The 12,650-nt window shown below is 55.1% G+C and overlaps 1 protein-coding gene across 4 annotated transcripts in view; it reads left to right on the top strand.

The window, feature by feature from the left end:
- Window positions 1-12,650, top strand: part of LOC122382174 (pro-interleukin-16-like) — a 28,002-nt gene that overhangs the window by 10,536 nt on the left and 4,816 nt on the right. For all 4 annotated transcript variants that reach the window (XM_043367153.1, XM_043367152.1, XM_043367155.1 and 1 more), the window contains exons 3-4: window positions 10,015-10,274; window positions 11,882-12,102. In XM_043367153.1, the coding sequence (XP_043223088.1) occupies window positions 10,015-10,274; window positions 11,882-12,102 (481 nt within the window). The remainder of the gene's footprint in view (window positions 1-10,014; window positions 10,275-11,881; window positions 12,103-12,650) is intronic.

Below are 12,650 nucleotides of genomic sequence, written 5' to 3'. Positions count from 1 at the left end.
CACCGTCACCACCGACACCGCCGCGCCGCTGGTGCCCGGCCGCCGGCAGAAGTGGTCCAATCGTGGCCGCCCCCGCCCCCGCCCAGAGCGGGCCGACCGGTCGGCGTGGGCCGCCCACAGTCGGACCGGGCGCCGGCTGCTGCCACCCCTGTCCCGGAACCAGGCCACGAGGGCTGGACGGGCCCACAGCTGGCTCCTCGCTGGCCGACAGGTCCCAGTCCGCTTCACGCACTGTATTTAGAAGGCGGAGCACCGCCGTTTGCGGGCGGCGAGCAGGTGGGCCAGCCGCCAGCGAGCTGAGCCCTAGTGAACTAATTGGCCTGGTCAGACTATGATCTAGATCGGTCAAGCTTGGACCGGGGTTTGTATGGTCTGATAAGTCGGCTGCCCGCCAGGCTGTGTGGCATATGTCTGAAGAAGTGGCCAACCGTTAAACAGCCCCGGTGAATCGACGGCCAGCTTTCTGTTGACTGGAGTGGCGACTCTGGTGGAACTCGCTCGAGGAACAGCCTGCCTCTCCCTCGGTGGGCCAGACATTAGTCATTACCCTGGGCGCAGTCTTGCCCCGTTCAGCCGCCAGTTTGTGGTCATTGGGCTTTCTAATCGCTTCATTTTACGCCGCAACTTGTGGGTCATGAAGTCAAGGCCCCTGAACCCGGCGAGGCCCTGTCTCCATCTCAAACAATGGTTCGTTCGACACTATGAAAATGAGCTCTCGTCTTCACGTCATTCCACATCGCCTAATGGCGCACTGACAGGCAACCGTAGCGTTTCTCTGTTTTACTTTTGTCAAACGAGGGAAGCAGCTATCTCGTACCCAGTCAGAATGCGTTCAGGGTATTATTTACCAAGAAAGATTTTCTTAGAGCTGTTGAACATGGTTGATGGTTGTTGCTAGGCCCACTAGAGGATTGTTAGAGGATTTGAAGCTGCCCATCCACAACATTCTAGATTACAGACTTCATTTTACACCTTGGGTGTTCGTTCGTCACAAACTGGTTGCTGTTACAGATCTACATTTTTAAGACCCATTTGCAATCAACCGCCGACCTAACCACATTGAAGCTGAAACGGTACAACACCATGAAGCAAGCCGCAGTATCCCTTCACCATCGCCGGCGAACAAATCAGCCTCGGCCCAATCTCGCGGTGTGGGCGGACTCTCGCCTGTCTAACACGCCGTGAACTAATTGGCCCACCTCGCCGACACGGACGCCGCCGAATGCCGGAGCCCGGTCCGACTTGCGTCACGACCAGACGTCAAACGCAACGGGGCGTGACTGCGAACCGGGCGCGGCGGGCCCATCCTCACAGACGCGTCCCGGCTTTACGCGGCTCCTGGGGCAGCTGCGCGCCCGCCGCGCCGCCGCCTGACGCAAAAATGTTTGCGCCACCGGTGACGCGATTGCCGCATAGTCGCCGCGGCTGAGCTCTGCATTAGCTGTGCCGCTCACCGGATGTGACCGCCATGGGACGCGTCGTCCCTGTCTGGGCTCATGGTATGTGCTGTGCTGCGGGGGATGGAGGATGGCGACCTGGGTAGTCGCAAGCAACGGGCGGCAGTCGCGTTCTCGGGGCCGCGCGTTGGTTAGTCGCATTCATCCTACGGCCACAGGCGGCAGCCGAAAGACTACACGATATTTATTTCCAAACGGTCAGTGACCAGCCACGATTTGGTACAGGCTTATTTCGAAAAGGTAACTATTTATTCGGGCGACCCTTTTGGTGTCTTTACTTATTCCAAGAAATTAGTGCGCATCGATGCACCCACCAGCGGCTTCTGAACGGCACCTACCTTCAGCCGAAGGGACCATCGTGATCGTGACTTAAGAGCAGCACAGCTTGTCATCACATATCTGTTAATGCCATGTGCCATCAATTAAAAGAAAAGCCGACCCAAGACTGCGTACTGTTTCCACTGAACATGACCCAGCGCTGAGGGACTAATGGCCTCATAAAACAGCGATTGCCGGCGTCGAATGACTTGAAGGTCGACGAACTTCCATGGAAGCAGCTTTCTCCCGCGACCGAGAGACAAATCACTTCTCACGCGAGGCTGGCTGGAGTTTCTTCGCATTACCCGACGGACGTTTTTCCATCTTCTCGGGATGAGTCAACAAATGCCGAATTTCTATTTTTACAGTAAATGCTTGATTTATCACCACGTGATTCAACTGTGTCTGATATGATAGGAAGCCTTCGAGTCTGACAAGTAAGATATCTATTGACCTGGTTAGGCGCTCCTAAAACGTAAATGCCAGCTGTTTAGCCATAACTGACCGATGGGATACCTCGTGCTACATCAGGGTATGTTTGACTTGTCAAGACTGTGTAGCCTCATTTGTCATCATTTGGAATCTTAATAATATAAATAGCTTCGATCAAGGTAACCGAGCTATCCGCAGTTCTCGGTAAAGCTAACAGAACAGGCTCCATCTAATTTCGACGCCACACGTCTCGTACACCACGACGGCATTCGTAGGACAAAGAAGTCACATTTTTCGAGGTCCCTTCAGCTGCCTTTACCACGTGACGCGGTGGATGCCTCCGCTGAGCGACACGGCGGGACGTTAGCTGACGAGTCGTGACGTCACGTGACGGACCGTGACGCATCGTGCGCACGCGCTGCGCCTTGCTCGCCGCGCCGGCCGCATGCCGGTGGTGGTCCGTCGCCTTTCACCGGGCGCCGCCAGTCCGGTCCGGCATCTGCTTGACCTATTCCCGATCGGCTGACCTTTAAAAGGTCCGTTTACCCGACGCCCATGGCTGCCGGCATGGACCGAGCAGGGAGAAACCGGGTGCGCCGGCCGGCCCGAGCGGAGAGGGCCGACTCGACGATCGGCGCGCGGCACGCAGCCGAGCCTGCGCTACTTCCCGGCCCCCGGCGCGGTCGCCCCGCGTGCGCTGTCGCTGGCCGCTTTGATAGCGCACGAGCGATGTGGCCGCGCTGCGGAAGGAGCGGCCACCGGTGGTCGGCCCACAATGGCACCGGAGCATGGCGGTCAGACTACCGCAGGGAGCGGCAGGCGTTCCCTGGGGAGCGGTAGGCGGCGGTCAGATTCCCGCAGCGAAGAGGAACAGGTATGGGGTATCTGCAGGTTCTTAGAAACCGCACGCAATAGAATATTCCCCTTGAGTGGATTTTCTTCTAAAGCTGATGGGCGGGACGAGTGTTATATAATAATTCAGTCAACTGGTATCGTGAAAGCATTAACGTTTGAAGATCACATTTTACCAAACGCATTTGCATAATATTTGAATGCGAACAACAGCATCAAACTTGTTTCCTTTCTTCACAGGATAAACAACTACATTTCATTGCACCATCCATTGTTAGTGGCTTTCCATGCTCGCATTCTTTTGGAGGCCCTTCACGGGCCTCGGGATGCACTGAAAGTGGCCCACCGAGCCATCGGCATAGCATTGACACCAAATGAGCTCGGCAGTGCCGCTCGATGTCCCATGAATATTCGGCGCGCGCCTGGAGACGTTCTCGGGGCGGCAAGAGACGTTCTCGGCGCGGCTGGAGACGCTCCCGGCGCGGGTGGCTGCTCGCCCGGCGATCTTCATCTGACGACCTCTGGGTAGAATACCGCCAGAGGCCGACCTGTTCCCACAACACGACCCACGCCACACTCCGAGCCTGTCACATTATGCTAACACCCCGCGGAGGATCAGCGAACTGGGGTCCATTTGGGGCCGGTGCTGATCCGTTGTGATCGGGGATGTCCCAAAGAACGAAACAAGAGGTGTCATCATTAATTCCGTGGACCTGTGAATGCTTTATGTAACGTTTCTGAAGGACGGGTTAATCCCGGTGCAAACTAGATAGAATGTTAAACACCATGTAGCTACATTAATCACTCAGTTGTCGCTACACCATGGTCCCGAAACACAAACAGGGTGCTGCTATTTACATAAACGTGCATATAAACTGAAGGTGTTGGCAAACAATCAGACCTTTTCTACCCAAAAACGACAGCGACGGCAGCGACAGATGTCACACCGAGTCCAACTGCAAAAACAAATGTCAACACTATCGGAAGGACACTCTAAGTCACAACCAGTCTTACTATGTATCACCGCCATATAAGCACAAACACAGAGGGTCCGCCCGTCCAGCGGCCGATAGCCCGGTGACGCGTCACGTGACCCACATCACGACCGCCGCCGGCAATCACGTGACAGTGTTCGTTGCCGTGCGGATCGTGATGCCCAGCGGATCTGGAACACACACTGTCCTCGGGGCACCGTCCGCACTCCCACGTGGAGACGGAGACGGAGACGGAGACGCACCACAGCGCAGCTCCACTGCGTCAGGTCACGTGACCGGACATGTCGATGGCCGCCGGCGCGAGGCGGCGCCGCACGCTCCCAGTTCGCGGAAAGGCGTCTGGGTCCGAGTGGGTCGGCCGGTCAGTTGCCACGCGCACACCACCAGGAATGGACCGTTGTCTGCGAACGGCGTGGTGCGCCCCCGGTGGCATAGCCTCCAGCCCGATCGGCGCGGGCGTCTCTCCTCTCGTCCCTTCCATCCTGTCTTTTTTATTCAAAGATATTCTGCCCTGTCTCGTCCCAAGGTAGAGCGTTCCGTTCCGCGTCGCTCGTAGTTGGCCCCAATGGACCGAAAAAGTCTCCGCCGAGGCGCAGCTGGCTCGGAGGAGCGGGGCAGAGGCAGCGTGCAGGCGGGGGTGGTCGGCTGAGTTCCGCATACCGACTGCACCGGTCAGCCGGCCTGGCCTGCACGAACCAGCCGGCCGGGGAGCGCCGACGGGGGCAGCGGGGCGGCCACGGCGCCGGCTAGCGGTGCCGCGGCCTACTGGGGTAGACCGCCCGATCGGGTCACGAGGGGAGGGGCGGGGATGCCGCTCGGGGCAGAGCGGCTGTCCGCCGGCCCCACGGCCTTCACCGGCAGAGGCCCAGAGTTCACTCGAACACCGGGCCAGTAGACTCCCATAACCTCGGCGGCCGCTCATGGTTTATGCATCTCACGCTCGGTCGTCACGATCTGACCAGTTTGCTGGTCAACACAGAGAAATACGTCATCTTCGGAATACCAGCGGATCGCCGGGCGCCGATCCGTCTCAATCTGCCGACGTGACGGGTCTATCGGCTCCTCTGTCCAATTTCGGCGGAACGGACGGGTGTGACTGATCGGCTTGACGCGCCTCTCGTGGCCCGAGCCCCTCCCGGATGTCGGACTCCGTTCCGGCTGCCGGCTGAGCCTCCGTATCGACACAGTTCCCCAGTGTTCCGGGGTGTTCCGGGCCGTCCGATCCCGGGGTTGAGCTCACCGGACAGGACCGGACGAACCGGACCGAACCGACCGGACCGGACCGGGTCCCCGGCTCTGGACGGTCCGATCCCTCGCTGCGTGCGAGACCGCCACCGCCGCCGGGCGACCCGGCTCGCTGTTACCGTGAGATTTGACCCAGATCCCGACCGGCTTCCGCCACCGCCACCGCCGCCACCGCCGCCACCGCCGCCGCCACCGCCACCGCCACCGCCACCGTCAAAGTCATCGCCACCGCCTCCGCTGCAGCGAATATGAGCAGCCCGACCATTGCCCCAACAGGAATAAAGAGCCTAATCTCAGAAAATACCAAAACTCTGTCACGATATCAAAACTCTGTAAAATCCAGTCTAGAACACGATGGCTGCGAAGTTCAATGATACGATGGCTCGGAAGTTCAATGGGCCACATCTGGTCGAGGCTAAATCCTCGCCTGCCTGTTACGATCTCTCCTTCAGCCAGCCTTGTTATGCGCTCTCCTCCGACCAGCTCCAGGGCATCGTTCACAACATTGCAGTGAAGCCTGCACCGCCCTGCGCGCCGTTCAGACCCTGTGCGCGGCCACTTCGCCACCGTTGCGCCCGGAGGCGCCGGGGACCGGTCGATCTCGTAGCTGTTTGCACGTGCGACCGGACGGTCGGGTCTGGCGCGGTCGGCTCTGTTGCCGGAAGAGGAGCCGCCACTGCGCCGCAATCTATTCCAAGTGAGCTGGCCGCAGCTCGAGGCCCGCCCGTGCACGCATGCCGCAGTGGGGTGGCGTGTGCGGAGCGGTGCTCAGCTTTGGGTGGATTTCTGAGATCGACAGACGTCTGATCGACGGCTGGGGATGCGGATAGGGGCATCCGTTCGTCTCTTAAGGCCCCATCGCCGCTGGACGGCCCCGCGGCGACGGCGGAAGCCGGACGCGAGCCAGCTCTCCACGGCAGCTCCCGGCCAGGAGCTTTCAGTGGAAAAATCGATAACAACTTTCTCGCTGAAGTTGTGGACTATTCTATGCCCGTTGAGCTTTATGAAAGCCGTACACATCGTAAGATTCTTACATATTTTTTTGCAATACATGGTTAACTGAGAAATAGCCAAACACAAAGGCGTAACATGTCCCTCAAACGCAGCAATTCAGAAAATCGCAGAAGACATGCGCCAAGTTTCGTTTATTTTTTCCCGACGAGCCCACCTGGTCAGCGGCCGGCCGACCGCATTCATGCCGTCCAATTGGGCAACTTTCGCTGTCGTGTGTGTTGTGGCTCGGATGGGAGGCCCGTCAGGGTGGCCATCCAAAGCCGCTCGGAAGAACGTGCCGCCTCCAGTTAGAGCAGGGAGCCGCTCAGCGTGTCAGCGGCGCGTCCGTAAAATGCTCAGTGATAGCGACATTGGGAATGATTTACAGGCCAATCCATCTACTAAGTCCCATGACCTCCGATACTTTTTACACAATGCTGTTTCTGTGACATTTTTGGCGCTGGCGAAGTTCCTGTTATGATCTTGTTGTCGCGTTGTAGTTCCTGGTTACGTTCTTTTCCTGTGTTGTAGTCTCCAACCCACCCAGCGACAGTCTGTAATAGAACAGCTGCCGCATTGAACAATACAGAATTTGCCTGTTTGTTTTCTACTCCTCTTCCATTTACATCATAATCCGATACATATCCTCTATTACATATAACATCACTCATAAGTGGATCATTTTATATGTATCCTTATCTACATCAAAAGAAAAGTTTACCGAGATTTACATCTTGCACATTTCCGGTATATTCACGACATTTACAGCTATTCTGAGTCACCGTCCCGTTTTCATCCCTTTGCCTCGCCGCTGTTGCTTCATCCTATCATACCTTCTCAGTCCCCATCTTCCGGGTAGCATTACCCTACCAGTATGAGGTCCAGATCGCTAGGAAGAAGCGGAGGGAGGGGCCGCGGAAGGAACGCGGTATTCGACGCTGAAAGGGGGTGGTGTGAGGCCGGTACCTGATGCAAATGGCCGGGATGCCACATAGCTGAGGGCTAACCAGTCACCAGCGGACAGCGGATGACATGACGTCAATGAGGGCAGTGTGCGCTCTGAGGAGGGCGGGGGACGACGACTGTGGTAAGTGGGCGGCCCGCCGCGGGCGGGGGCCGGACCGGGCGGGGGATGGGGCCGACGCCCGCTCGCTAAGTAGGTGGGACGCCCGCCAAGCCGGCTGTGGAGGCGGATCCTGGCAGAGGCCGAATCGAGGACAGGCTCGGCGCTCACCGCCAGCCACGTGGCTCCGACAATCTCGGCCGGAATTCCCTCGCAGTTTATTGCTCGGCTCTGTTTATCTGGAAAGAAGAGAGTTTTTTGGACCGAGAACAAATGTGTCGCGCCGAGCGGCGCGCTACGAGGGGCCGTGTGCCACAAGCGAGGCGGGATCTGGGGACTGGACCGTTCCACAAGGTAGTTTCCGACTACAATACGGCCCAATACACCAGACCGAGAGGCGAGGAGTAACTGCAGTCACTGAGCACAGCCGGTCATACAAATCGAATCGTCCGCCCTCGAGTAAAGATGCCACACCAAAAACGGCGCCGTTAAAAATAACAGCCGCGGTGCACCGGGTATAACCACCGGGGAACTAAAAGATCTAGAAAAAAGATCCACCCCTGGAATTCCGGCACTGTTTACAAGCAGTTGGCGTGCTGTACGGGCTGTTTGTTTACGCTCCGTCCGCGGCGTAATCGCTTCATCTAACAGCCTCGTCACTGGAAGAGGTTCCACACCGCGAGCTGAGCTGCTTCCTCCACTGCCGGAGCCCGCGGCGGAGCGGAGACGGATGGGATATCAAATCACGCGGCACACTTGCTCGGACCTGCCGCTGCGAAAGCTACTTATCTCGAGAGTAATTTGCACGCACTTGCTAGCCCAAAGTAGCACAGGCCTCCGGGTGTGTGCGCCCGTTCTGTCACAGAAAGATGAAGCGGACACACACTCCACGCGAGCCGCGCTACCTCAGAGTGGAAAGTGCGCGCAGTGAGCCCAGTGGGATCGTGACCAGAAACAAATCAGCTGGAAAGCTCGACACGGCGCCGACAGAAGATGAGATGAGATCAGCTGACCCACTGACCGGAAAGGAAAACAACACGGCAGGAGAGAAAAAACTATCATTGCATGTGGCTGTGGGCTGTTTGATACACGCATGGAAGATAATGTTCCAAAAGACGGCTGCTAATAAAATGCTAGTAAATTTAAGTATTCACGTGTGTATTCGTACCACATTGTAAAGTGAAATTCATGGGGAAGGGTTAGGTTACGTTTATGCCGAGTCATGCAAATAACTAATTATTTTGCTGAGATATTTGGTCCACAATAGTGTTCGTTATCATTAAAGTTAGGTAATATTTTAAAATCATGATTCACGCTTTTTGCCTCGGCAACAGATTTGTTAGTTCTACTGTCAAAAACATGTCACCGGGTTATCGCCCAGACTTAGCGACCTAACTTAGCGCAAAAGTCGTCTGAAACCTATTGAAGACAGTCACTGCACAGTGCTGCACATTGCACAAGTGTTTCATTCTGATCAACCTGATTCGAAACCATTCGCCATAAGCAGGGCATAACGTCATGCCTTTATATAATGCTGTGGTAGGGCAACGACGGATCGTTTGAATACGAAAATCGTCCAAGGAATGACGGAGTATTTATTAAATGTTTAGGAAAAAGCTAAATTAAATTAATGGCCACAGCCATTAAATTTCTATATCTGTTAACCGATATGCAGCTATAAAGTTTTCACAGTTGGGATTTTGGCAGTGGCTGTGCAATGTGCTTTCTAATCTTACGCTAGCTCGCATACATACGATATAACCTTCATCTGTTTTCATGCACGACATAACACATGGTCCTTATTCTCAGCATTTCAGATGACACAAAGCCGCTCAATCCATGTTTTCCCAATTGCCTTCTTATACAATATTGCAATTGCAGCGCATTCACAAAACTGGCTTCGATCCGTTTAGCTTGTACACCATATGCATTAAGTCGATTTGTGGCAGTTCTTGACAACATAAAGACATGCATTTACGGGACATCTGAGCACTATTCGGATGGGTTTTGGACAAATCTGCGTTTTATTCCCCGTTACTTCTTCTCAGAGAATAAGATCAAAAAGGAAATTACATTCTGAATCACATCTAGCGGATCAAAGAGCACGCGACTTCTCCGTTATCTCGGCTAAAACTATCCGACTATTCACGTTTTATCAGCATAAAAAATGGCGTAGGTGGGAGTGATACACTGGAAGCCAGGTGCGACCGTTCTCTCGTGATTTAATGTGATGTCACTCTAATGTTGGAGGCAGGTGAGAGTGGGAATTACCATTGGCTGTGCTTCCACGGGGGCAAGAGCCAGACAATTACCACAACCAGTCCTCGTTGTTATTATTCATAGATATGGGTTGTTCGCCGATTCAGATATTGCGATCTGTGAATGCTGAGCCTGCACAGTAACGACGGAAGTGCTTTTATTAACAGCACTGAGCCATTTATACTTTACACATTACAGGGGTGTAATGGCTACACTATATGTTGCCATACTGGTGACCCATGATGTCACAAAGTCAGCTTGATGCTGCAAGTCGCGTACAACGAAACATATTGGATATCGTTGTTGGAAAAAACGCCATTCAGGTAATGTCTATTTAAGTAAAATGAATGAAGTGTCTCGATAAAAAGCTTAATGAGCGACCCCTGTTTTTGATCGACAGGTTTTGCAAAAACTTGGAGCAAGAAGCGCAACCGCCGACGTCAGGAGGAGCGCTCCGCCGCCGGCGCCGGAGACGATTCCGGCCCGGAGAGGCCGGGTCAGAGCTCGACTCCGGGCCCGGCCTCCGGACCCGCGGCCAGCCCGGGCCCGGCGGAGGCCCGCTGTCGCGCCAACCGCGGCCACCGCGGGCCCGTCATCCGCGTGCAGTCCATCCGAGACTTCTTCCGCGGCGGAAAACCCGCCGACAGCGACGAAGCCAAGGTGAGGAGAGACGTCAGCGCGAGCGCCGTCCGCAGTCCTAGAGGGGATTGTGCAAGGACGCTGAGGTCTCGCTATCAGCGCATCCGGGCCGGCTCAACTGAAACAATGCCACTGCACAGCCGGCCCGCCGAGATGACACTTATCCTTGGTATGGTATTTGTACTTTCGCCCTGGGTTCGCCGAATGTGTGGACTGTTTGAATGGATGCAGGATGCAGTCCGGTGGCTGAGCCATAAAACACACGTGAAGGGTGCAAAGCTTCCACTTGTCGAGCTCTCTCATGCGCTGCAGCGGCCACCTCTGGTAATTAGACATTCAGCGAAATGACTACAGAACTGACCTATCGCTTCTGGTGATGATACGGCAGATTGTAGGCATCCATAAGAAGTGCTACCAGTTTTGCACGCTTTGAATGAACTCGGACAACGACGTGAAAGTAGGCATACATAGGTATAGACGCCGTCAGTTTGCAGAACTTATCATTCCCACTTACATATAAAGCCATTGCTGGTGTACAGAAATATCACGGCCCAGGTTCGCGCATAACCGCAGTCTAAACTGAGACTCAATTGCCGTGTTCGAGCCGTCGCGGTGGTCTCTCGCGCCAGGCGCTGTCAAGTGGACGGACGATGACCGATTGGCACCGATTGCCGGACGTCAGGGGTGAATGACATCGCGTGTCATGCCTGGATGGGCCCCGCATCATATACCCTGCGAAGGCCAACTCAATCCGACCACAACCTTGGCCGCCGGGGGCCGGGGTGGTGAGAGAGTCGTCACCTCGCGCGCGGCGCGCCGGGCCCCAGAGATGGGCGGCCGCTCACCCACCGATTAGCAGCGCTGCCTGGAACACCGCCATCCACCGAATGCCACTTCTGCTGAATGCAGGGCAGTGCCGCCAACTTTCACTTCTCCTGAGCCAGACCAGCGGTAGCACGTTCCAGAAGGTATACAGGCTTGGCAATAAATATGGATAATGATACAAGCATCGATTTTATCTAATAACATGGGACAGTCGGCAACGTGGTTTTCCGTAATGAAAATCATTGGTTCAGAGAACAAATATTTGTTACAGGCTTCCAGCATGCAATAGCTACACAATCGCTGCATTTTTCCGGTGTCGCGTCAAAGGCTGATGACCGATCATGTGGACGTTAACGGTTTTATCGTGCATGCGAGGCATAAATGTGAGAATTCCCAGACACTTCTCAATGACAACTAAAGGTCCGTTTCCCCGGACCAGCATCATCATTAAATCTATCCCGTCTGGGATCGCGTTTTCTCCCTGTGGGGAATGCGAGGCGGTATTTTCCGCAGCCGTTTTCCGGCAGCCCGGACTGTCTCATCCCTCTGACATTCGACAGGAAGTCAAGTCATTCTTCATCACTCACGAAGCCAAATTTACTTTTTGACTTATTAGTGTATATACGAGTATTTGACCTAGTAAGCATTTGAACTTCAGAAATACCTATTAAAACAGCTTCAATCTCAACGCATAAACAATAAATCATCACGCAAATAAACTACAGCTTGATAGACGCTTTTCACACCCTCTCTAATCACCATACGACTGAGTGATGACTGATGACCATCATTTTATCTCTCAGGATGACAGCCCGCCCGCGGACGTTTCGGGCGGCGGACCGGCCTCGCTGGAGATGCGCTCCGTCTGCAAGAGCTCGTCGGTGCTGTACCTGGCCTGTCGCGAGCCGTGCTCGTCCGTCACCATCGATGGAGGCGCCGGGGTGACGGTGACCACCACGGGCACGGCCAGCTCGCCTCCGCCCGCGCACCGGTTCCCGTACGCGTTCATCAAGTCATCCAGGAGGTGAGTCGCGAGACGGGGTGAGTCGCGTCGGTAGAGAGACATTCTGCAGGGTCGCACGATATGGGTGCAGACGCGATCATCAATAACCTGAATTGGGTGTTCCGCATTGTAAAATTGATAAAGATTATACTTTTGGCCCATCTTGATCAGGACGAATACCTGGAACCTTTCGATGTAAGAGGAAAATATTTTATGTCACCTGTCAGGGCCAACTTGAATTGTTAAGCCCCGTAGCCCGCTGAGTCCGTATTTTTAACCACGACCCGGCCATTCTGGTTTGGCTGAAACCAGTGACCTCCCGTAGCCGTCCCCTTCACGCCGAGTAGCGCTGAGCGGTGGAAGGTTGCTGCAGGGCCGTTCACCGGTGGTCCCAATCTGAGCAGTGGCACTGGTTCCACGGGTACAGCTAGCCCCAATTCCGTCCAAGACCGGTCCGCGCCGAGCCAGTCCTGGTGGCTCGCTATCTTCCAGACGAATCACCAAGTCGCGACCCGTATGTCGATTGATTTGATCCGCAAGGAAGAAAAATCGCCCAGTATTACATTGTT

The sequence above is a fragment of the Amphibalanus amphitrite genome, unplaced genomic scaffold (genome assembly GCF_019059575.1).
Source record: "Amphibalanus amphitrite isolate SeventyFive unplaced genomic scaffold, NRLGWU_Aamphi_draft 000134F_arrow, whole genome shotgun sequence".
Taxonomy (NCBI): Eukaryota; Metazoa; Arthropoda; class Thecostraca; order Balanomorpha; family Balanidae; genus Amphibalanus; species Amphibalanus amphitrite.
This window is presented reverse-complemented; position numbering and strand designations above follow the sequence as displayed.